Source organism: Pecten maximus, chromosome 6 (assembly GCF_902652985.1).
Source record: "Pecten maximus chromosome 6, xPecMax1.1, whole genome shotgun sequence".
In the NCBI taxonomy this organism is placed as follows: Eukaryota; Metazoa; Mollusca; class Bivalvia; order Pectinida; family Pectinidae; genus Pecten; species Pecten maximus.
The window spans coordinates 46114489-46137697 of record NC_047020.1 but is presented as its reverse complement, the minus strand read 5'-3'; the positions used below and the strand labels follow the sequence as shown (position 1 = coordinate 46137697).

The 23209-nt window shown below is 38.1% G+C and overlaps 2 protein-coding genes across 2 annotated transcripts in view; one reads left to right on the top strand and one right to left on the bottom strand.

Moving 5' to 3' along the window:
- Positions 1–18081, top strand: part of LOC117329897 — a 48820-nt gene extending 30739 nt beyond the window's left edge. Inside the window, exons 13-24 of the mRNA XM_033888113.1 lie at positions 177–288; positions 1535–1582; positions 1899–2006; positions 3631–3675; positions 4420–5301; positions 7146–7268; positions 9610–9727; positions 11371–11524; positions 12263–12325; positions 14185–14257; positions 14565–14618; positions 17767–18081. Coding sequence (XP_033744004.1) covers positions 177–288; positions 1535–1582; positions 1899–2006; positions 3631–3675; positions 4420–5301; positions 7146–7268; positions 9610–9727; positions 11371–11524; positions 12263–12325; positions 14185–14257; positions 14565–14618; positions 17767–17937 — 1951 coding nt within the window. The 3' untranslated portion in view covers positions 17938–18081. The remainder of the gene's footprint in view (positions 1–176; positions 289–1534; positions 1583–1898; positions 2007–3630; positions 3676–4419; positions 5302–7145; positions 7269–9609; positions 9728–11370; positions 11525–12262; positions 12326–14184; positions 14258–14564; positions 14619–17766) is intronic.
- Positions 18082–21773: 3692 nt separating this feature from the next.
- LOC117329895 (25S rRNA (adenine(645)-N(1))-methyltransferase-like) overlaps positions 21774–23209 on the bottom strand; it is a 38873-nt gene continuing 37437 nt past the window's right edge. Inside the window, exons 6-7 of the mRNA XM_033888112.1 lie at positions 22694–22790; positions 21774–21917 (exon numbers count right to left, since the gene is read on the bottom strand). Coding sequence (XP_033744003.1) covers positions 21810–21917; positions 22694–22790 — 205 coding nt within the window. The 3' untranslated portion in view covers positions 21774–21809. The remainder of the gene's footprint in view (positions 21918–22693; positions 22791–23209) is intronic.

Here is a 23209-nt window from a genome sequence, read left to right as displayed (position 1 = left end):
CAGAATCAATCTACCTTACTTTTTATAGACCAGACTTTGTCAGAATCAATCTTACTTTTTATAGACCAGACTTTGTCAGAATCAATCTCACTTTTTATAGACCAGACTTTGTCAGAATCAATCTTACTTTTTACAGACCAGACTTTGTCAGAATCAATCTACCTTACTTTTTACAGACCTGGGTTTGTCAGAATCAACCTACCTTACTTTTTACAAGACAACACAGTCGATTTTATAATTGAGGCAGTAAAACTGACCGCACAACACTGTTGGAAGCTGTTACCCCAGGTAAGTTGACTACACAGGTATTTTTGTGGTCAATTTTAATGGGTTGGGCATGTGACCACATACGTTTTCACGTCCAATCGGGGAATAAAACCCTGGCCACCTAGGTGAACGACAAGTGTGTTGCCACTGTACCACCTATTTTACATCTACACAGATCAGTTTAATGTTTTATGATGTTTAAGTCTTTTAAGTCATTATCAATAATTTATGGTTAAAGGAAATTAAACATAAAAAAAACTTACCAACTCAACCAGAAAATTGTTAAGCAATTCCCACCCACTGATAAGCGATTCCCTTCAAAAAGTCATATTATCATATCTTCCCTGAAGGGCCTCACCTGGTCCAAAGGGCCTTACCTGGTTCGAAAGGCCAGTGAGATTATGCCATGGTGCAGCGTCTGGCGTCCATCGACATTTCCTTTAAATGCCCACTAGTCCTTACTGCCTGAATTGATTTTGATGAAATTTGATCTCGTTGGGGCATAATTGGGCAAAGGGGATCTAATGTTGTATAAACGAAGGAGGTTGCACTCTTGGAGTGGGAAAAAGAGGGCCCAATAGAGAATTATAGCAATGAAAAAAAAAAACTTTTTTCCCCAAGAATGAGAGCTAGGATTTGGTCCACTTGTAGTTTGAACCATTGTTGGGAGAGGCAATTCAAAAAAAGGAAAACATTTAAAATATCACTCAAATTAAATTAGAATATTTTGTCAATATTCCTGAAATATCCAGGTGAGCAATGCTGGCCCTCTGGGCCTCTTGTTGTTCAACCGATATTGTTTTTGTTCTGACAGTACATGTTCAACCCATATTGTTTCTGTTTGAACAGTACATGTTCAACCCATTTTGTTTCTGTTGTAACAGTACATGTTCAACTGATATTGTTTTTGTTCTTACAGTACATGTTCAACCGATATTGTTTCTGTTTGAACAGTACATGTTCAACCGATATTGTTTGTTCTGACAGTACATGTTCAACCGATATTGTTTTTGTTCTAACGGTACATGTTCAACCGATATTGTTTTTGTTCTGACAGTATATGTTCAACCCATATTGTTTCTGTTTTAACAGTACATGTTCAACCCATATTGTTTCAGTTTTAACAGTACATGTTCAACCCATATTGTTTCTGTTGTAACAGTACATGTTCAACTGATATTGTTTTTGTTCTTACAGTACATGTTCAACCGATATTGTTTCTGTTTGAACGATACATGTTCAACCGATATTGTTTCTGTTTTAACAGTACATGTTCAACCCAGAAACTGGAGAATGGCGACAGAAGAATTTCCAGGTACGAGATCAAAAAGGATTATTAAGATATAAAAAAAGTGTATTTTTAACAAATTAGGTTCATTGAGTTTACGACTTTTTAGGCTGAAAGGAATAATCCTTGGGGGAAAGAGAATAAGGGAAATAGATCCGATTCTTCTGTATGATTGTATTTAATAGCTCCCCTGGGTGAAAGTCAAGGGGGAGAAATAGTGTCAAACCCAATGTCCTTCTGATTAGTCTAATGGTTTCAGTACTAAGGACAATCAGATGTGTATAAATGAACTGTGTGCTCCCTAGACTCAGTTACTCATTCAAAACTTTTTTTGTTCCTGTAGGTGTTCAAGGACAGAAAATGGCTTGGTCATATTCGGTATAACTCTGGGAAAATGCAGTACCGGGTCCCTCCACCAGTCGTTAAGGGTCCATTACCGACGGACTACCAAGTAAGTTGATCAGTACCGGGTACTTCCACCAGTTGTTAAGGCTCAACTCCATTACCGACAGACTACTAAGACTCCATTACCGACAGACTACTAAGACTCCATTACCGACAGACTACTAAGACTCCATTACTGACAGACTACTAAGACTCCATTACTGACAGACTACTAAGACTCCATTACTGACAGACTACTAAGACTCCATTACTGACAGACTACTAAGACTCCATTACCGACAGACTACTAAGACTCCATTACTGACAGACTACTAAGACTCCATTACTGACAGACTACTAAGGCTCCATTACTGACCGACTACTAAGACTCCATTACTGACAGACTACTAAGGCTCCATTACCGACAGACTACTAAGGCTCCATGACTGACAGACTACTAAGACTCCATTACCGACAGACTACTAAGGCTCCATTACTGACAGACTACTAAGGCTCCATTACTGACAGACTACTAAGACTCCATTACTGACAGACTACTAAGACTCCATTACTGACAGACAACTAAGGCTCCATTACTGACAGACTACTAAGACTCCATTACTGACAGACTACTAAGGCTCCATTACCGACAGACTACTAAGACTCCATTACTGACAGACTACTAAGGCTCCATTACCGACAGACTACTAAGACTTTATTACTGACAGACTACTAAGGCTCCATTACTGACAGACTACTAAGGCTCCATTACTGACAGACTACTAAGACTCCATTACCGACAGACTACTAAGACTTTATTACTGACAGACTACTAAGGCTCCATTACTGACAGACTACTAAGGCTCCATTACTGACAGACTACTAAGGCTCCATTACTGACAGACAACTAAGGCTCCATTACTGACAGACAACTAAGACTCCATTACTGACAGACTACTAAGACTCCATTACTGACAGACAACTAAGGCTCCATTACTGACAGACTACTAAGGCTCCATTACTGACAGACTACTAAGGCTCCATTACTGACAGACTACTAAGACTCCATTACTGACAGACTACTAAGACTCCATTACCGACAGACTACTAAGGCTCCATTACTGACAGACTACTAAGACTCCATTACTGACAGACTACTAACGCTCCATTACTGACAGACTACTAAGGCTCCATTACTGACAGACTACTAAGGCTCCATTACTGACAGACTACTAAGACTCCATTACTGACAGACTACTAAGACTTTATTACTGACAGACTACTAAGACTCCATTACTGACAGACTACTAAGACTCCATTACCAACAGACTACTAAGGCTCCATTACTGACAGACTACTAAGGCTCCATTACTGACAGACTACTAAGGCTCCATTACTGACCGACTACTAAGACTCCATTACTGACAGACTACTAAGGCTCCATTACTGACCGACTACTAAGGCTCCATTACTGACAGACTACTAAGGCTCCATTACTGACAGACTACTAAGACTCCATTACTGACAGACTACTAAGACTCCATTACTGACAGACTACTAAGGCTCCATTACTGACAGACTACTAAGGCTCCATTACTGACAGACTACTAAGACTCCATTACTGACAGACTCGTGTCATGTTATATTGTTTGGTTGTTACTCTCTGTAATGATATACATTACTTATTTCAGGACTGTCTACAGAAAGCCAGGGATCTCTTCAGTCAAGCTGAGAAAGTGAGTTATGGTATAACTGTCATCAATCTGTCAACAACACTGTGAGGAGGGTGGGAGTGATAAAACAAAGACGCCCAGAGACCTGATATTGAGCCTATAGCATGCTAGGATGAAGGGCTATCAAGATTGTTCAAATGAATGACCTTGACCTTCATTCAAGGTCACATGGGTCAAATAGGCTAAAATCTTAAAACATCTTTTCAATAACCAAGAGGCCCAGGGACTTGAATTTTGGCCTGTAGCATGCTGGGATGAAGGACTTCCAAGTTTGTTAAAATAATGACCTTGACCTACATTAATGGTCACAGGAGTCAAATATCCTTTTATCTGTAAACAATGATTTTTCTATAGCGAACAGACTCCGAGACCTGATATCAGCCCAATATAGTATGCTGGAATGAAGGACTAGAAAATTTATTGATATGAATAAACCTATCCTACTCTGATATTTGAATAAAGTGGTAATCAGCATAGTATCTGTAGAAATGTTCCAGATCAACTTCAAAGTTGCTCTAGAGTCAGGTGAATGGTACAGGCCATTGGGTCTCTTGTTAGATTTACAAGTGTATTTTGTTTATTTTCTATAGTAGTATGATGTACTCAAGGTAGTCAGATGACCGTAAAGGCCTGTTAGGCCTCTTGTTTTGTGAAAAACATTAAATTTAGTGGACTTTGATGGAACTGACTTCATTCCTCATTCTTTAGCTCATGTGTTTCAGTAAACCTGGTTTTGACTGTTTTCAGACAAGGTACCAACTGGCCGATCACAGACAGATGTTTGATGAGCAGTCCCAGAAGTACAGGTGGTTCCTACTTCCAAGTGAAGCGGCCATGTGTCTCAATGGCCAGTCAGCAGCCGTAACAGAAGACAACTTTATTTTACCTTTTTGTCCTCCAGCTTTACGAGCACACGTAGGGTTACCCCCCTTTGTGGTTGGTGGACATTCAGAGGACCAGGAAGGGGACGTCCGTCTTACTGAACATACAGAGGAATCGGCAGTCTGTCCACCCGGACAGCAGTGTCTTCTGGACAGGAAAACTGGCACCAACTTTAAAGAGGGCATGATCAAAGCTCTGAATGATGGCTTTCACTTGGGTAGGGAGAGTGGTGGGTCTGATGGCGGTGGACAGGAATTAGTGATGAACCATACAGACGTCACGACAGACAAAGCTCTTGAGAAAACAGACCAAGGGCTGGGTACTAATGAATTGTACTGTAAGGAAACAGAATTATGCTCAGCAGCAAAGCGGCGGAAAAAAGAACCAAGTTCTAGTGTGGAGGGAGAAACGTGTAATTCTAGTCTAGTCAGTGTTGAATCCAATACCATTATAACTGAGGGGTCACAGGAGGAACAGAGGTCACAGGAGACAACAAGGTCACAGGAGACAACAAGGTCACAGGAGACAACAAGGTCACAGGAGCCAGCAAGGTCACAGGAGACAAGAAGGTCACAGGAGGAACAGAGGTCACATGAGACAGCAAGGTCACAGGAGACAGCAAGGTCACAGGAGAAACAGCAGTCAAAGAAAAAGCAGAAATCCAAAGATGACAATAGTAAAGTAACAAAGATGAAGAAAAGTGGCTGGTTTTCTCCTCCCAAAGTGATATTTACACAATTCCTAAAGGTTTGTATCCAGTCAAACATCTTATAATCCTGGTAAATACTAGCTGCAATATACCTCACTTGAGGGGCAGGGCCAGAAATTCAATCTTGATTAGAGTTATCAGTATGGGATGACAGTTTGATGGTATGTCACATGTCGGCCCTGTTGGACCCCACAGGGGCTGTTGGGCAGGGTCAAAATGGGTCAAATTGACAAATTAAAACGTTTTCTTGTAAAGATCAAGATATGGTAGAATCAAATACTGTTCATAGATAGAAGGGACTTTAGGTGCTCTGTCAAACTTGTGATAGTCATAACCCTGGGGTCTTGCATTTCCCCGTTGAGAGGGGGTAAATCATGACCCCGATTGACCCTAACGAGCCAGAGGTGCGGAGCCAAAAAGAGTCAAATTTACTGAAATTTAAAAAATCCCCTTCAAGATTCAGATATGGTAATATCAAATACAAAAAGAGTGTACTCTTCTTAGATGGAAGAGTCTTAACATAAAGATACTTTACCAAAATTGTGAAATTCATGACCCTGGGTCTTTTGTTTTCCTCTGGGGAGGGGGTGAAGTTTATTATAGTTTATAGTAATAATACTGATAGTATTAAAAAATGCTGTCAGAAAATATCCCTTTATGTCTGGGATTTTGCGTTATACATCATATGACACTTTTTTATCATAATTTATATTTAAAGCAAAATTGCAAACATCGATGAAAGTGAGATGACCGTTAAGGCCCTTGGGCCTCTTTATATTGATGATGTACATGTACTTTGATAATGATTAATATCTATGTTACAGGCGGTGACAGTGTTTGACATTATTTGATATCTGTGTTACAGGTGTTGACCTAGTTTGACATTATTTGATATCTGTGTTACAGGCGGTGACAGAGTTTAACATGATTTGATATCTATGTTACAGGCGGTGACAGAGTTTGACATTATTTGATATCTATGTTACAGGTGGTGACAGAGTTTGACATTATTTGATATCTGTGTTACAGGGGGTGACAGAGTTTGACATTATTTGATATCTGTGTTACAGGCGGTGACAGAGTTTCAGACATATGATATCTATGTTACAAATGGTGACAGAGTACATTGACATTATTTGATATCTATGTTACAGGCGGTGACAGTGTTTGACATTGACATTGACATTGACATTATTTGATATCTATGTTACAAATGGTGACAGAGTTTGACATTATTTGATATCTGTGTTACAGGCGGTGACATAGTTTGACATTATTTGATATCTGTGTTACAGGCGGTGACAGAGTTTGACATTATTTGATATCTGTGTTGCAGGTGGTGACAGTGTTTGACATTATTTGATATCTATGTTACAGGTGGTGACAGAGTACTTTGACATTATTTGATATTTATGTTACAGGTGTTGACCTAGTTTGACATTATTTGATATCTGTGTTACAGGTGGTGACAGAATACTTTGATAATGATTTGATATCTATGTTACAAATGGTGACAGAGTTTGACATTATTTGATATCTGTGTTACAGGTGGTGACAGAGTTTGACATTATTTGATATTTGTGTTACAGGCGGTGACAGAGTTTGACATTATTTGATATCTGTGTTACAGGTGGTGACAGAGTTTGACATTATTTGATATTTGTGTTACAGGCGGTGACAGAGTTTGACATTATTTGATATCTATGTTACAGGTGGTGACAGTGTTTGACATTATTTGATATCTATGTTACAGGGGGTGACAGAGTACTTTGACATTATTTGATATCTGTGTTACAGGTGGTGACAGAGTACTTTGACATTATTTGATATCTATGTTACAGACGGTGACCTAGTTTGACATTATTTGATATCTGTGTTACAGGCGGTGACAGAGTTTGACATGATCCAGGAGGGTGATAAGATCCTGGTTTGTTTGTCTGGAGGCAAAGACTCGCTCAGTTTACTCCACACCATCCATCAGTACAAGTTCTACTGCAGGGGCAAGGTATAATGTCAAAAAAGGACAAGTTATAATGTCAACAAGGGACAAGGTATCATGTCAACAAGGGACAAGGTATCATGTCAACAAGGGACAAGGTATCATGTCAACAAGGGACAATGTATAATGTCAACATGGGACAATGTATAATGTTAACATTGGGACAATGTATCATGTCAACAAGGGACAAGGTATAATGTCAACAAGGGACAATGTATAATGTCAACCGGGGACAAGGTATAATGTCAACATGGGACAAGGTATAATGTCAACCAGGGACAATGTATCATGTCAACAAGGGACAAGGTATAATGTCAACAAGGGACAAGGTATAATGTCAACAAGGGACAAGGTATAATGTCAACCAGGGACAATGTATAATGTCAACCGGGGACAAGGTATAATGTCAACAAGGGACAAGGTATCATGTCAACAAGGGACAAGGTATAATGTCAACAAGGGACAAGGTATAATGTCAACCGGGGACAAGGTATAATGTCAACAAGGGACAAGGTATCATGTCAACCGGGGACAATGTATAATGTCAACAAGGGACAATGTATAATGTCAACATGGGGACAAGGTATAATGTCAACCGGGGACAAGGTATAATGTCAACAAGGGACAAGGTATAATGTCAACATGGGACAATGTATAATGTCAACAAGAGACAAGGTATCATGTCAACAAGGGACAAGGTATAATGTCAACATGGGACAATGTATAATGTCAACAAGGGACAATGTATCATGTCAACAAGGGACAAGGTATAATGTCAACAAGGGACAAGGTATAATGTCAACAAGGGGCAAGGTATAATGTCAACAAGGGACAAGGTATAATGTCAACATGGGACAATGTATAATGTCAACAAGGGACAAGGTATAATGTCAACAAGGGACAAGGTATAATGTCAACAAGGGACAATGTATAATGTCAACCGGGGACAAGGTATAATGTCAACCGGGGACAAGGTATAATGTCAACAAGGGGCAAGGTATAATGTCAACCGGGGACAAGGTATAATGTCAACCGGGGACAAGGTATAATGTCAACAAGGGACAAGGTATAATGTCAACATGGGACAAGGTATAATGTCAACAAGGGACAAGGTATAATGTCAACATGGGGACAAGGTATAATGTCAACATGGGACAAGGTATAATGTCAACAAGGGACAAGGTATAATGTCAACCAGGGACAAGGTATCATGTCAACAAGGGACAACGTATAATGTCAACAAGGGACAATGTATAATGTCAACAAGGGACAACGTATAATGTCAACAAGGGACAACGTATAATGTCAACATGGGACAAGGTATAATGTCAACATTGGGACAAGGTATCATGTCAACAACGGACAAGGTATCATGTCAACAAGGGACAACGTATAATGTCAACATGGGGACAAGGTATAATGTCAACCGGGGACAAGGTATAATGTCAACAAGGGACAAGGTATAATGTCAACAAGGGACAAGGTATCATGTCAACGGCATGTCTCTCCTTTAACTGGCTCCAACATTGAGTCATTACACCCAATATTGAGTCATTAACACCCCAACATTGAGTCATTATCTCAATACTGAGTCATTACACCCCAACATTGAGTCATTACTCCCCACCATTGAGTCATTATCCCAACATTGAGTCATTATCCCAATATTGAGTCATTTCCCTGACATTGAGTCATTAGCCCAACATTGAGTCATTATCCCAACATTGAGTCATTACCGTGACATTGAGTCATTATCCCAACATTGAGTCATCACCGTGACATTGAGTCATCACCGTGACATTGAGTCATTACTGTGACATTGAGTCATTAGCCCAACATTGAGTCATTATCCCAACATTGAGTCATTAGCCCAACATTGAGTCATTAGCCCAACATTGAGTCATTATCCCAACATTGAGTCATTACCGTGACATTGAGTCATTATCCCAACATTGAGTCATCACCGTGACATTGAGTCATTACTGTGACATTGAGTCATTAGCCCAACATTGAGTCATTAGCCCAACAAAGAGTCATTATCCCAACATTGAGTCATTACTGTGACATTGAGTCATTGTCCCAACATTGAGTCATATCCCAATATTGAGTCATTATCCCAACATTGAGTCATTAGCCCAACAATGAGTCATTATCCCAACATTGAGTCATTATCCCAACATTGAGTCATTATCCCAACATTGAGTCATTATCCCTGACATTGAGTCATTATCCCAACATTGAGTCATTACCCTGACATTTAATCAGAGACTATGTGTTTGAGCTCGTCGCAGGATAATATTTCTCAAACCACTGTCAGTGTGTTTGATCAGAGTTTGTTTTACTCCAGGGCTTGAGGTTTGAGTTTGGAGCTGTGACAGTTGACCCCCAGACACCGTCCTACGACCCACGACCTCTGAAGGCCTACCTCGCAAGTCTTGGTGTGCCATACTTCTATGAAACACAGTGTAAGTAATTATATATAAGATTTACCAGATCATCGATAACGTCTTTAAAAGGTCCTTTTGTTTATATCTCCCAAACTGTCAGAAGGACAATAAAACTTGTGTTTCCTGAATACAGCTATTATGAAGTGTGTGTTTCCTGAATACATGTATCATGAAGTGTGTGTTTCCTGAATACATGTATTATGAAGTACGTGTTTCCTGAATACAGCTATTATGAAGTGTGTGTTTCCTGAATACAGCTATTATGAAGTGGGTGTTTCCTGAATACAGCTATTATGAAGTGTGTGTTTCCTGAATACATGTATCATGAAGTGTGTGTTTCCTGAATACATGTATTATGAAGTACGTGTTTCCTGAATACATGTATTATGAAGTGTCTGTTTCCTGAATACAGCTATTATGAAGTATGTGTTTCCTGAATACATGTATTATGAAGTATGTGTTTCCTGAATACATGTGTTATGAAGTATGTGTTTCCTGAATACATGTATCATGAAGTGTGTGTTTCCTGAATACAGCTATTATGAAGTGTGTGTTTCCTGAATACATGTATTATGAAGTATGTGTTTCCTGAATACAGCTATTATGAAGTGTGTGTTTCTTGAATACAGCTGTTATGAAGTATGTGTTTCCTGAATACATGTATCATGAAGTATGTGTTTCCTGAATACAGCTATTATGAAGTACGTGTTTCCTGAATACAGGTATTATGAAGTGTGTGTTTCCTGAATACAGCTATTATGAAGTATGTGTTTCCTGAATACATGTATTATGAAGTGTGCGTTTCCTGAATACAGCTATTATGAAGTACGTGTTTCCTGAATACATGTATTATGAAGTACGTGTTTCCTGAATACATGTATCATGAAGTATATGTTTCCTGAATACAGCTATTATGAAGTACGTGTTTCCTGAATACATGTATCATGAAGTATGTGTTTCCTGAATACAGGTATTATGAAGTATGTGTTTCCTGAATACAGGTATTATGAAGTACGTGTTTCCTGAATACAGGTATTATGAAGTATGTGTTTCCTGAATACAGGTATTATGAAGTATGTGTTTCCTGAATACATGTATTATGAAGTAAGTGTTTCCTGAATACATGTATTATGAAGTATGTGTTTCCTGAATACAGGTATTATGAAGTATGTGTTTCCTGAATACAGGTATTATGAAGTATGTGTTTCCTGAATACATGTATTATGAAGTAAGTGTTTCCTGAATACATGTATTATGAAGTATGTGTTTCCTGAATACAGGTATTATGAAGTACGTGTTTCCTGAATACAGGTATTATGAAGTATGTGTTTCCTGAATACAGGTATTATGAAGTATGTGTTTCCTGAATACAGGTATTATGAAGTACGTGTTTCCTGAATACAGGTATTATGAAGTATGTGTTTCCTGAATACATGTATCATGAAGTATGTGTTTCCTGAATACAGATATCATGAAGTATGTGTTTCCTGAATACATGTATTATGAAGTGTGTGTTTCCTGAATACAGATATCATGAAGTATGTGTTTCCTGAATACAGGTATTATGAAGTATGTGTTTCCTGAATACAGATATCATGAAGTATGTGTTTCCTGAATACAGGTACATTTTGTATTATGAAGTAAGTGTTTCCTAAATACAGGTATTATGGAGTCCGCCCAGAACCTTGACTACGAGTGTGCGTCCATCTGCAGCTTTTGTAGTCGTATGAAGAGAGGTAGAATCTACGCCTGTGCGCGTCGCGAGGGATACAACGTCCTGGCGCTGGGTCAGCACCTTGACGATCTGAGTGAAAGGTCTGTTTGATCACGAGTCGTAAAGGGGATTATACAGGCATTAATGTCCTCGCTCTAAAGACTTCACATTTAATCTGACGTCTATGAAAGTTAATAAACTTGCAGGGATCTGAAAAAATTTTCAAACCCCTATGCACAGGACTAGTGACATAAGAAATTCACTTCTCAGAACAAGCAGTTTCTGGGGGTCAAAATCTTAGCTTAATTGTCAAATACAGTTTAAAGTAATTGTTGTACCTCCCCATTCTTTGGTTTCTAGCTCACCTGACCCAAAGGGCCAGTGAGCATATGCCATGGCACGGCATTCTTGTCCGTCCGACGTCCATCAATATTTGCATCAAATTGCTACTAGTCAAAAATTCATGAATGGTTTTGAACCAAATTAGTTCAGAAAGATCCTTAGGAAAAGGGGAACAGATTTTCCATAATGATGGCAGTGACTCCCCCTTAAATGGCGACTCTGACCCATGCAAGGGGCCAAGAGGGGAGGGGTCCAAAAGAAGTAAGTCCTTTTAAATCCAACCAGGTGAGTGATACAGGCCCTCTGGGCTTCTTGTTTCACTACAGTGACAGCTGCTTTGAATTTGATGTCATATTGCTGTTTAAGAGGTGTATAATTCTTAATGGATATTTATTTGATAGCATATTCAATTGAATGACCTTGACCCCTTTCCAAAGTCACTGAGAAGTTAAATGTGTTGTATTTGTGTTTAGATTTTGTACGTCTGTGTGTTACAGTTTCCTGATGTCTGTATTCCATAACGGTCTGCTGCGTACAATGAAGGCACATTACACAGTGGAGTAAGTAAAACATCTAAATCCCTCTATAACACTATGGAACACCTTTTTTGTCGTGATATCGATTAATAACTTAAATAAAAACTGAATCCTTACAGTATAATCTCTGAGTGCAATATCTTTTAAAATACTTTTCCTGCACCGCATCGTAATTGGCTGATAAATTATGACATTGCAAATGATTTCAATTTTTTAATGTTATAGGTTAAAAACCTGGCCAATGAAAATGCTTGTTACATAAGAAATCAAACTATATAGAACATATATCTAGTTTCACCAAAACTACAATTATTTCATTATTCTACAAATAACCTCATTGGCGGCGGCGGCGGGTATAAGTTGTCCTCCCGGACGACAGTTCTACAACCTTATAGATTCCATCTAATTACATTGTCTATGATTCCCTTCACAAAATAGCACTCAGGAAAACCTTAATGAATCTTTCCCTGAAACTTTACCATTATATTGCCAGCCTGTCTTCCCATCTTTTGATGGAAGTTTATCAGATAACTGTTACCTAACTTTATAATTACTCTCAATTAGAAAAAGATAGGAAGGATATGGAAGTAATGGACATCTCCTTAACTCTGATGAAGTTTTTTCTGTTAACTGATGAAGTTTCACTGTTTATTGATGAAGTTTTACTGTCAGATGAAGTTTCACTGTTTACTGATGAAGTTTCACTGTTTACTGATGAAGTTTTACTGTCAGATGAAGTTTCACTGTTTACTGATGTAGTTTCACTGTTAACTGATGTAGTTTCAGTGTTTACTGATGAAGTTTCAGTGTTTACTGATGTAGTTTCAGTGTTTACTGATGTAGTTTCAGTGTTTACTGATGGAGTTTCACTGTTTATTGATGAAGTTTCAGTGTTTACTGATGAAGTTTCAGTGTTTACTGATGAAGTTTCACTGTTTACTGATGTAGTTTTACTGTTTACTGATGAAGCTTCAGTGTTTACTGATGAAGTTTCACTGTTTACTGATGTAGTTTTACTGTTTACTGATGAAGTTTCAGTGTTTACTGATGAAGTTTCACAGTTTACTGATGTAGTTTCAGTGTTTACTGATGGAGTTTCACTGTTTACTGATGAAGTTTCAGTGTTTACTGATGAAGTTTTACTGTCAGATGAAGTTTTACTGTTTACTGATGAAGTTTTACTGTTTACTGATGAAGTTTCAGTGTTTACTGATGAAGTTTCACTGTTTACTGATGTAGTTTCACTGTTTACTGATGAAGTTTCACTGTTTACTGATGTAGTTTTACTGTCAGATGAAGTTTCACTGTTTACTGATGTAGTTTCACTGTTTACTGATGAAGTTTCACTGTTTACTGATGTAGTTTTACTGTCAGATGAAGTTTCACTGTTTACTGATGTAGTTTTACTGTTTACTGATGAAGTTTCACTGTTTACTGATTAAGTTTCAGTGTTTACTGATGGAGTTTCACTGTCAGATGAAGTTTCACTGTTTACTGATGTAGTTTTACTGTCAGGGGAAGTTTTACTGTTTACTGATGAAGTTTCACTGTTTACTGATGTAGTTTCAGTGTTTACTGATGAAGTTTCAGTGTTTACTGATGTAGTTTCAGTGTTTACTGATGAAGTTTCAGTGTTTACTGATGTAGTTTCAGTGTTTACTGATGTAGTTTCAGTGTTTACTGATGGAGTTTCACTGTTTACTGATGAAGTTTCACTGTTTACTGATGGAGTTTCACTGTTTACTGATGAAGTTTCACTGTTTACTGATGAAGTTTCAGTGTTTACTGATGAAGTTTTACTGTCAGATGAAGTTTTACTGTTTACTGATGAAGTTTCACTGTTTACTGATGAAGTTTCACTGTTTACTATTGTATGTTGGCAGTGAGGGAGATCTGCGAGTTATCCGTCCTCTGGTATATGTCAGGGAGAAAGAACTCCGCATGTTTGCTGAACAGGTTTGTAACACGTCAATTTTGCACTTCTTCAAAGAATCATGTCATTCAACAATTTCAAATGATTGTATATAACATAAGTAATGTGTATGACATTATATAACTGTCATATACACATCTATGTAACTAATAAACACAAACTTATCATCAGTCATAGCATACTAAAGGATGTAAGAAATCTTTCAACCAAATAATTTGTGAGGGAAAACCTTGAATATAATTGATGATACATTTTAAGATTGAAGGAAAAGTCAAATTAAGAAGGCCAATTAACCCTTTTAATGTTTTCACAATGGTCTTTTATTTATAGAACAAGCTTCCAGTTATAGCCGAGAATTGTCCTGCCTGCTTTGAGTCACCCAAGGTCAGTATTCTAAAGTAGTCCATTACAGAAAGTATCTTACAGATCTGTACAGAAAACCCTCCACTCTCCCCTCATGACAAAAAGTATCTTATTTACTGATCTGTACAGAAAAACCCTCCACTCTCCCCTCACGACAAAAAGTATCTTATTTACTGGTATGTACAGAAAACCCTCCACTCTCCCCTCATGACAAAAAGTATCTTATTTACTGATCTGTACAGAAAACCCTCCACTCTCCCCTCACGACAAAAAGTATCTTATTTACTGATCTGTACAGAAAACCCTCCACTATCCCCTCATGACAAAAAGTATCTTATTTACTGATCTGTACAGAAAACCCTCCACTCTCCCCTCACGACAAAAAGTATCTTATTTACTGGTATGTACAGAAAACCCTCCACTATCCCCTCACGACAAAAAGTATCTTATTTACTGATCTGTACAGAAAACACTCCACTATCCCCTCATGACAAAAAGTATCTTATTTACTGATCTGTACAGAAAACCCTCCACTCTCCCCTCACGACAAAAAGTATCTTATTTACTGGTCTGTACAGAAAAACCCTTCACTATCCACATGGTTGTTTAGTAAATATACAGTTTTGTAAGATATATAATTAGTGGTTGTTTTGTATATAAGATATATTAGTGGTTGTTTTGTATATAAGATGTATTAGTGGTTGTTTTGTATATAAGATATATTTATTAGTGGTTGTTTTGTATATAAGATATATTAGTGGTTGTTTTGTATATAAGATATCTCCTCCGTGGGGTTTTGTCTCTCCGCTCTCTTTGTGGTTGTTTTGGTCTCCAGCTCTCTCCTTCGTGGGTTGTTTTGTCTCTACGCTATCTCTGCTGTGGTTGTTTTGTCTCTCCGCTCTCTTTGTGGTTTGTTTTGTCTCTCCGCATCTCTTCGTGGTTGTTTTGTCTCTCCGCTCTCTTCGTGGTTGTTTTGTCTCTCCGCTCTCTTTCTTCGTGGTTGTTTTGCCTCTCCGCTCTCTCCTTCGTGGTTGTTTTGTCTCTCCGCTCCGTCCTATCGTGGTTGTTTGTCTCTCCGACTCCGTCCTTCGTGGTTGGTTTTGTCTATCCGCTCTCTTCGTGGTTGTTTTGTCTCTCCGCTCTCTTTCTTCGTGGTTGTTTTGCCTCTCCGCTCTCTCTTCGTGGGTTGTTTTGTCTCTCCGCTCTCTTCATTCGTGTGTTGTTTTGTCTCTCCGCTCTCTCCTTCGTGGTTGTTTTGTCTCTCCGCTCTCTCTTCGTGGTTGTTTTGTCTCTCCGCTCTCTTTGTGGTTGTTTTTGTCTCTCCGCTCTACTTTCGTGGTTGTTTTGTCTCTCCGCTACTCTTCGTGGTTGTTTGTCTCTCGCTCTTACCTTGTGGTTGTTTTGTTCTAACGCATTTTGTGGTTGTTTTAGTTCTACGCTACTATAATTAGTGGTTGTTTTGTCTACTAGCTTCTCATTAGTGGTTGTTTGTCATTACAGCTCTCTCCTTCTGGTTGTTTTGTCTCTAGCTCGTCCTTGTGGTTGTTTTGATTAGATTTATTAGTGGTTGTTTTGTTTAGATTTATTCGTGGTTGTTTGCTTCGCTTCCTTAATTGTGGTTGTTTTGATCCCGCTCTTCTTGTGGTTGTTTGTATTAACGATTCTATTTGGTGTTTTGTATTCCGTTCTCTTGTGGTTGTTTTGTATACGCTCTCCTTACTGGTTGTTTGTTCTCCGTCTCTTCTTGTGGTTGTTTTGTCTACTAGTCTCTTGTGGTTGTTTTGTATCTCACTTCTTCGTGGTTGTTTTGTACCTATAAGCATATACTCCTATTAGTGGTTGTTTTGTCTACTCAGTCCTACCTTCGTGGTTGTTTTTGTTTCACTACGTCATTCTGGTCTGCTCCTCTTCTGTGGTTGTTTTGTCTCTCCGCTCTCTTCTGTGGTTGTTTTTGCTTCCGCTCTCTCTCGTGGTTGTTTTGTCTCTCGCTCTCTCTCGTGGTTGTTTTTGTCTCTCCGCTCTCTCCTTCGTGGTTGTTTTGTCTCTCCGTCTCTCTCTTCGTGGTTGTTTTGTCTTCCGTCTCTCTTGTGTTTTTTGCATCTCTCTTGTGGTTGTTTGTCTCTCCGCTCTCTTCTTCGTGGTTGTTTTGTCTCTCCGCTCTCTCCTTCGTGGTTGTTTTGTCTCTCCCCCTCCTCTTCTGTGGTTGTTTCGTCTCTCCTCTCTCTTCGTGGTTGTTTTTGTCTCTCCGCTCTCTTCGTGTTTGTTTTGTCTCTCGCTCTCTTCGTGGTTTTTTTTTCTTCTCTACTCTCGTGGTTGTTTGTATATCAGATTATATCTTAGTATATACGATATATAATCAGTGGTTGTTTAGTATATACGATATATAATTAGTGGTTGTTTAGTATATACGATATATAATTAGTGGTTGTTTAGTATATAAGATATATAATTAGTGGTTGTTTAGTATATACGATATATAATTAGTGGTTGTTTAGTATATAAGATATATAATTAGTGGTTGTTTAGTATATACGATATATAATTAGTGGTTGTTTAGTATATACGATATATAATTAGTGGTTGTTTAGTATATACGATATATAATTAGTGGTTGTTTAGTATATACGATATATAATTAGTGGTTGTTTAGTATATAAGATATATAATTAGTGGGGTTTTGTATATAAGATATATATTAGTGGTTGTTTTGTATATAAGATATATTATTGGTTGTTTTGTATATAAGATACGTATATAGTGGTTGTTTTGTATATAAGATATATTAGTGGTTGTTTTGTATATAAGATATATATTAGTGGTTGTTTTGTATATAAGATATATATTAGTGGTTGTTTTGTATATAAGATATATAATTAGTGGTTGTTTTGTATATAAGATATATATTAGTGGTTGTTTTGTATATAAGATATATAATCAGTGGTTGTTTAGTATATACGATATATAATTAGTGGTTGCTTAGTATATAAGATATATAATTAGTGGTTGTTTAGTATATAAGATATATTATTAATGTATATAAGATATATAATCAGTGGTTGTTTAGTATATACGATATATAATTAGTGGTTGTTTAGTATATAAGATATATTATTAATAATTAGTGGTTGTTTTGTATATAAGATATATAATTAGTGGGTTTTTTTTACAGGAGAGACACAGGACCAAACAGCTGTTGGCTGCCCAGGAAATCTTACATCCTCATCTCTTTCACAGTCTCTTGTCTGCCCTCAAACCTCTGATGGCCATCAACAAAACCAATGTCCAGATCTCGGAAATGTTAAAACCAGATCCGTCAAGTCGGGACAACATGGACATTTGACATTGATGGAGGCATATTTTGATATTTTACAATTATCGAAATATGAAGACTGAAAGTTACAGAACTGTACATTGTGTATATATCAAACTTGAATTGTGGATCATGTTCCAAAGTAGCAAAACGAGGGTACAGCTTCAGCAGATACATGTATCAACACTACTACCCACAAAGTTCATCAACGAATGATGTTCAATTTACTGTGAAATGTCATGTGCAATAGAATGTCACTGTGATATTACTGGGGACAATGACATCAGATGTCGTCTAGTAAGCGGAATACAAGACATCAATGTTCTTTCATAACCAACTTCAAATGTTAATTATTGTTTGGTAGGGAGATAAAAATACCATATTATTAAGTGAGAAATGTAACCTTATTAAGTCATCTTACCCAAAGGGTCAGGATGATCTGTAGCCATCGTGCTCCGTCCGTCGCCGTACACTGTTAGACTTTTACTTTCAAAATGCTACTCCTGCTCAACACCAAAACAGATTACTACCAAATTTAGTGTGAAACATCATTAGGGGAGGGCAATCGTATCTTATATAAATGGGGCTGGTCTTACCCCTGGAGGCCCAAAAGGGAAACTTTGGTGAATTTTTGCTTTAAGATCCCGAGATGATCTTAGCCAATTATTATTTTAAAATTTTTGCTTTAAAATGCTACTTCTCCTTAATGCTTTCATTGACTACATCCAAATTTAGTCTGAAACATCATCTGGGGAGGGCATCATAATTTAGATAAATGAGGGTGGTTCGATTCCTGGGGAACAGAATGGCAGGGGCCCCCAAAAGGGAAACTTAAGTAGCAGATTTTTTTTGTTTTAAATCGCTACACTTCCTTAATGCCTTTTAATTCCTTCATTACAACCAAATTTGGTTTAGAACATCACTGGGCACAGAGGGGTGAGGCTCCAAAATAGTAACATGGCTGAAATTTTGCTTTAAGATGCTACTCCTCCTTTAAGCCAAAATGGATAAAAACCAAATTTGATCTGAAACATAACTGGCTGAGAACAGACAATTTACGGTAACAATGCTGGTTTGAGCCCTTCAGATTGAGGGGCGTGTCCCTCCTGTAAGTGTTTTTCAGATGACCTAGGCCTATAAGGCCTCTTGTTTGTACTATACAAATTGGCCTGTTATAATATGGCCCAGAAATCATAACAATGATTTCTCTAGGCCAGCTATATTTAGCATCAGTCGATGTCCTGCCTCAATATTTCTCCCTCAGTTAAGAATAGCAACTCTGAGCACTTAGAACTGCAATTTATAAACAGGTGTCCTGAATGTAAAAAATCTGTGTACATTCAAATTTTCTGCAATCTTTAACCAGACATCATCACAAATTACAAGTTAGAGCAAGGTTTAACGACATGGTAGAAGAAGATGGAGATATTACCAACATCCGTGCGTCGTAATGATTTTCCCGTACTGATCTGGGTGATCATGCTCTGAATGGCTAAGGTTAAACGGTGATTAACAAACAATGTATTATATAGTTTTCAATTTCTGTGAAGGATTAGGTGGCTGGTCACTTAACTTGCTGCAGTGTTGATCAATAATGGCCTGCCTATGCTTGCCGTTGTATATTTCCATATTGACATCCTGTAAACCAGAGTGCTGTGTTGTTTTGTTGTTGTTGTTGTGATCATTGATGTCATATTGGTTATCCGGGGTATTCCCATTGGGGGGTATATTCCCATTTGTGTGTGTGTGTGTGTGTGTGTGTGGGGGGGGGGGGGGGGGGGGGGGGGTATTCCCATTGGGGGGTATATTACCATTGGGGGGTAGTCCATTAGGGGGTATTCCATTGGGGGGGGGGGGGGGGGGGGGGGGGGGGGGGGTATATTCCCATTAGGGGGTATTCTCATTGGGGAATCCCTTCCGGTTGTATTTTTTGGTGTTTCTGATTGGCTAATATTCGTGGTATTTATTTATTTATAATCACCTTACCCTTACACTACTCTACATTCAGGTATCGGTCTATCTAGAGTCTTAGGACAAACTGCACGTGTACTTCGAGGTATATAGCTGTGCATTTTAGTATTATAGGACAGTAGACTAGCAGAGGCTTATGTGTAGCTGGCCGGCTCCTCTTTCTCTTTCATAGAGTCAGGTATGCAGTACATTACCACTTTATTCCAGGTTGGGTGGTATTTTCCTCTCCAATTTTAGGCATGATATTAGGCGAGAGTGGATGATTTTGATACAAGATATATAGGCCAAACACACGGTTTGGTTACGTTAGTATTATGTATATATTCTGTCATCATATTTCCCCTTTTCGTCACTATTACATTTTGAACGTAATAAAATGCTGAACTTTATAAACTGTGTTGTCATTTCATTGATCTGTAGCCAGCTTCAAAGTCGAGACAGAACCACAGAGTTGACGAGCTTGAATCACTATACGAGGATACACTGGTGTCTGTATGACATGTATTATGGTAAACTTTTAATGTTCAAGTTCAGCAAGTTAAATGTTTGAAAATACAGCTGGAAATTTCCGAGTTTTGTCTGGTCAAAATGTTTAATCCAAGGGAGACCACTCTTGTTTTCGATGTGAAAGTCGTCATAGTTACTTCCCTTCCATTGTTTGCTATGAAGTGTATATTGTGTTAAGATTATTGTCCTTTTGCCATTTTATTGCTATTGAGAGTTAGAGTATTGGTTAAACATTTCAATGTCATTCGGGCACAAATATTCAGGGTTTGGGGTTCGACTTATATATAGAAATTCATCCACTGATTCAATTTGAACACAGCAACTTCATTCTTTCATGGATTTTGGTGAAAATTAAGGTCATATGGCAGCAAGAGCATTTACATGTTATCAAGCCTAAACATTCATCTGTATTTCACATTAGACCGTGCCGTTCTGTGACACAGATGTCACCAAATCTCCTGCATTTAACATTTAACTGTGCCATTCTGTCACCAAATCTCCTGTATTTAACATTGAATCATACCCTTCTGTGACACTGATGTCACCAAATCTCCTGCATTTAACATTGAACCGTGCCCTTCTGTGACACTGATGTCACCAAATTGCCTTCATACCAGTATGAAAGTAGAATGACATTTAATCCATATACAAGTCCAAATCTGATGTTTTCACACGCTGTATTAAAAAAATATTCTGTTAAAGGGATGTTGACAATGTCACACCGCCTACAAATGATGACAAGATGACCGTGTATAAAAGATTCTGTTAAAGGGACAATGTCACACCGCCTACAAATGATGACAAGGTGACCGTGTATAAAAGATTCTGTTAAAGGGACAATGTCACACTGCCTACAAATGATGACAAGATGGCCGTGTATAAAAGATTCTGTTAAAGGGACGTTGACATGTCACACCGCCTACAAATGATGACAAGATGACCGTGTATAAAAGATTCTGTTAAAGGGACAATGTCACACCGCCTACAAATGATGACAAGATGGCCGTGTATAAAAGATTCTGTTAAAGGGACAATGTCACACCGCCTACAAATGATGACAAGATGGCCGTGTATAAAAGATTCTGTTAAAGGGACAATGTCACACCGCCTACAAATGATGACAAGATGGCCGTGTATAAAAGATTCTGTTAAAGGGACGTTGACATGTCACACCGCCTACAAATGATGACAAGATGGCCGTGTATAAAAGATTCTGTTAAAGGGACAATGTCACATCGCCTACAAATGATGACAAGGTGACCGTGTATAAAAGATTCTGTTAAAGGGACAATGTCACACCGCCTACAAATGATGACAAGATGACCGTGTATAAAAGATTCTGTTAAAGGGACAATGTCACAATGGCTACAAATGATGACAAGAAGACCTTTTATATATAAAAGAATATTTTATTGATGTGGGATCTATCTTCGTTTGTAGAGACAGGGCTCCAGGTGAAATTCATCAGGTGTATTTTTTGGAGGCTTGCACTTTTTGAAATCAAACAGACAGAACATCTTGTTGGTTGTATCCTGAAACAGGTATAGAGCTTTATTTAAAATTCGCCCTACCTGGTAACCATATTTCAAATTTGCCCTACCTGGTAACCATATTTCAAATTTGCCCTACCTGATAGTCTGATTTCAAATTTGTCCAACCTGGTAACCATATTTCAAATTTGCTCTACCTGGTAAACAGATTTCACATTCGCCCTACTTGGTAATCAGCAGAAGTCCTCCCCCCCCCCCCCACAAAAAAAAAACAACCTCAAAACCACTTTATACCAATTTTCATTAAATTTAAAAACAATATTTGAATTCGGACCATTTGGAGGCCAGGAAATGGCAGCCATTTTGTTGAAATGCGAAAGTGAGATTACAGCATTGACCAATATCCCATGGTTCCTACATACCAAATTATAAAAATATCAGACAATATCTAAATTTTGACCAATCAGAGGCCAGTAAATGGCAGCCATTTCGTTATAACGTAAAAATTGAGATTACAAAAGTTACCGGTGACCCATGCTTTACCTACATACCAGATTTCAACAATATCAGACAATATCTAAATTTCGACCAATCAGAGACCTCGTAACCGTGGCAACCAAACTTTCCGAAAATGTTACCACATTATTCGGCATCCCTTAAAACCTTATACCCCTAATGAGTATGTATATGAAGTTTCATGAAGATCCTCCCAGTAGTAGAGAAAAGCGACGGAAACCTCTGCGGCGGAAGAAATGAGAAGAAACAGGAATACTAATGCATGTAAAAAAGAAATGGAGCAAAAACAATACCATTCTCACCTCATTTAGTAGACGAAAGCCAAACCTTTCCATGGTCTTTTTGAAGTTAGGCAAACTTCTGATACGACTTGTTACCTCAGCTACTTTCAAAGAGCCCCTACAACAAGGACAAATATATAATAGCTGTAATACATGTACATATCTTAGTTAGAATGAATTTCAATAGAAATCAAACAAATCATAGTCAAAAATGTGATTTCCCTATATAAACTATATTGAAGTTTACCCCCTCCCCAGGAGCAAACGTGATACCCTAGGGTCATGAAATTCACTTTAGTAAAGCACCTTAAGACCCTTTCTTCTATGAAGAGTATTTGATTTTACCTTATTTGGGCCTTGAAAGACATATTTTGAACTTTCAGTTATTTGGCATTTTTTGACCCTGCCCATAAGCCACTGGGGTCGGTCAGGGCCAACATGTGCATACCATGAAGCTGTCATTCAATGCTGATAATGTTAACCAAGTTAGAATGAATTCCGATAGAAAACATACAAATGATAGTCAAAAATATGGAT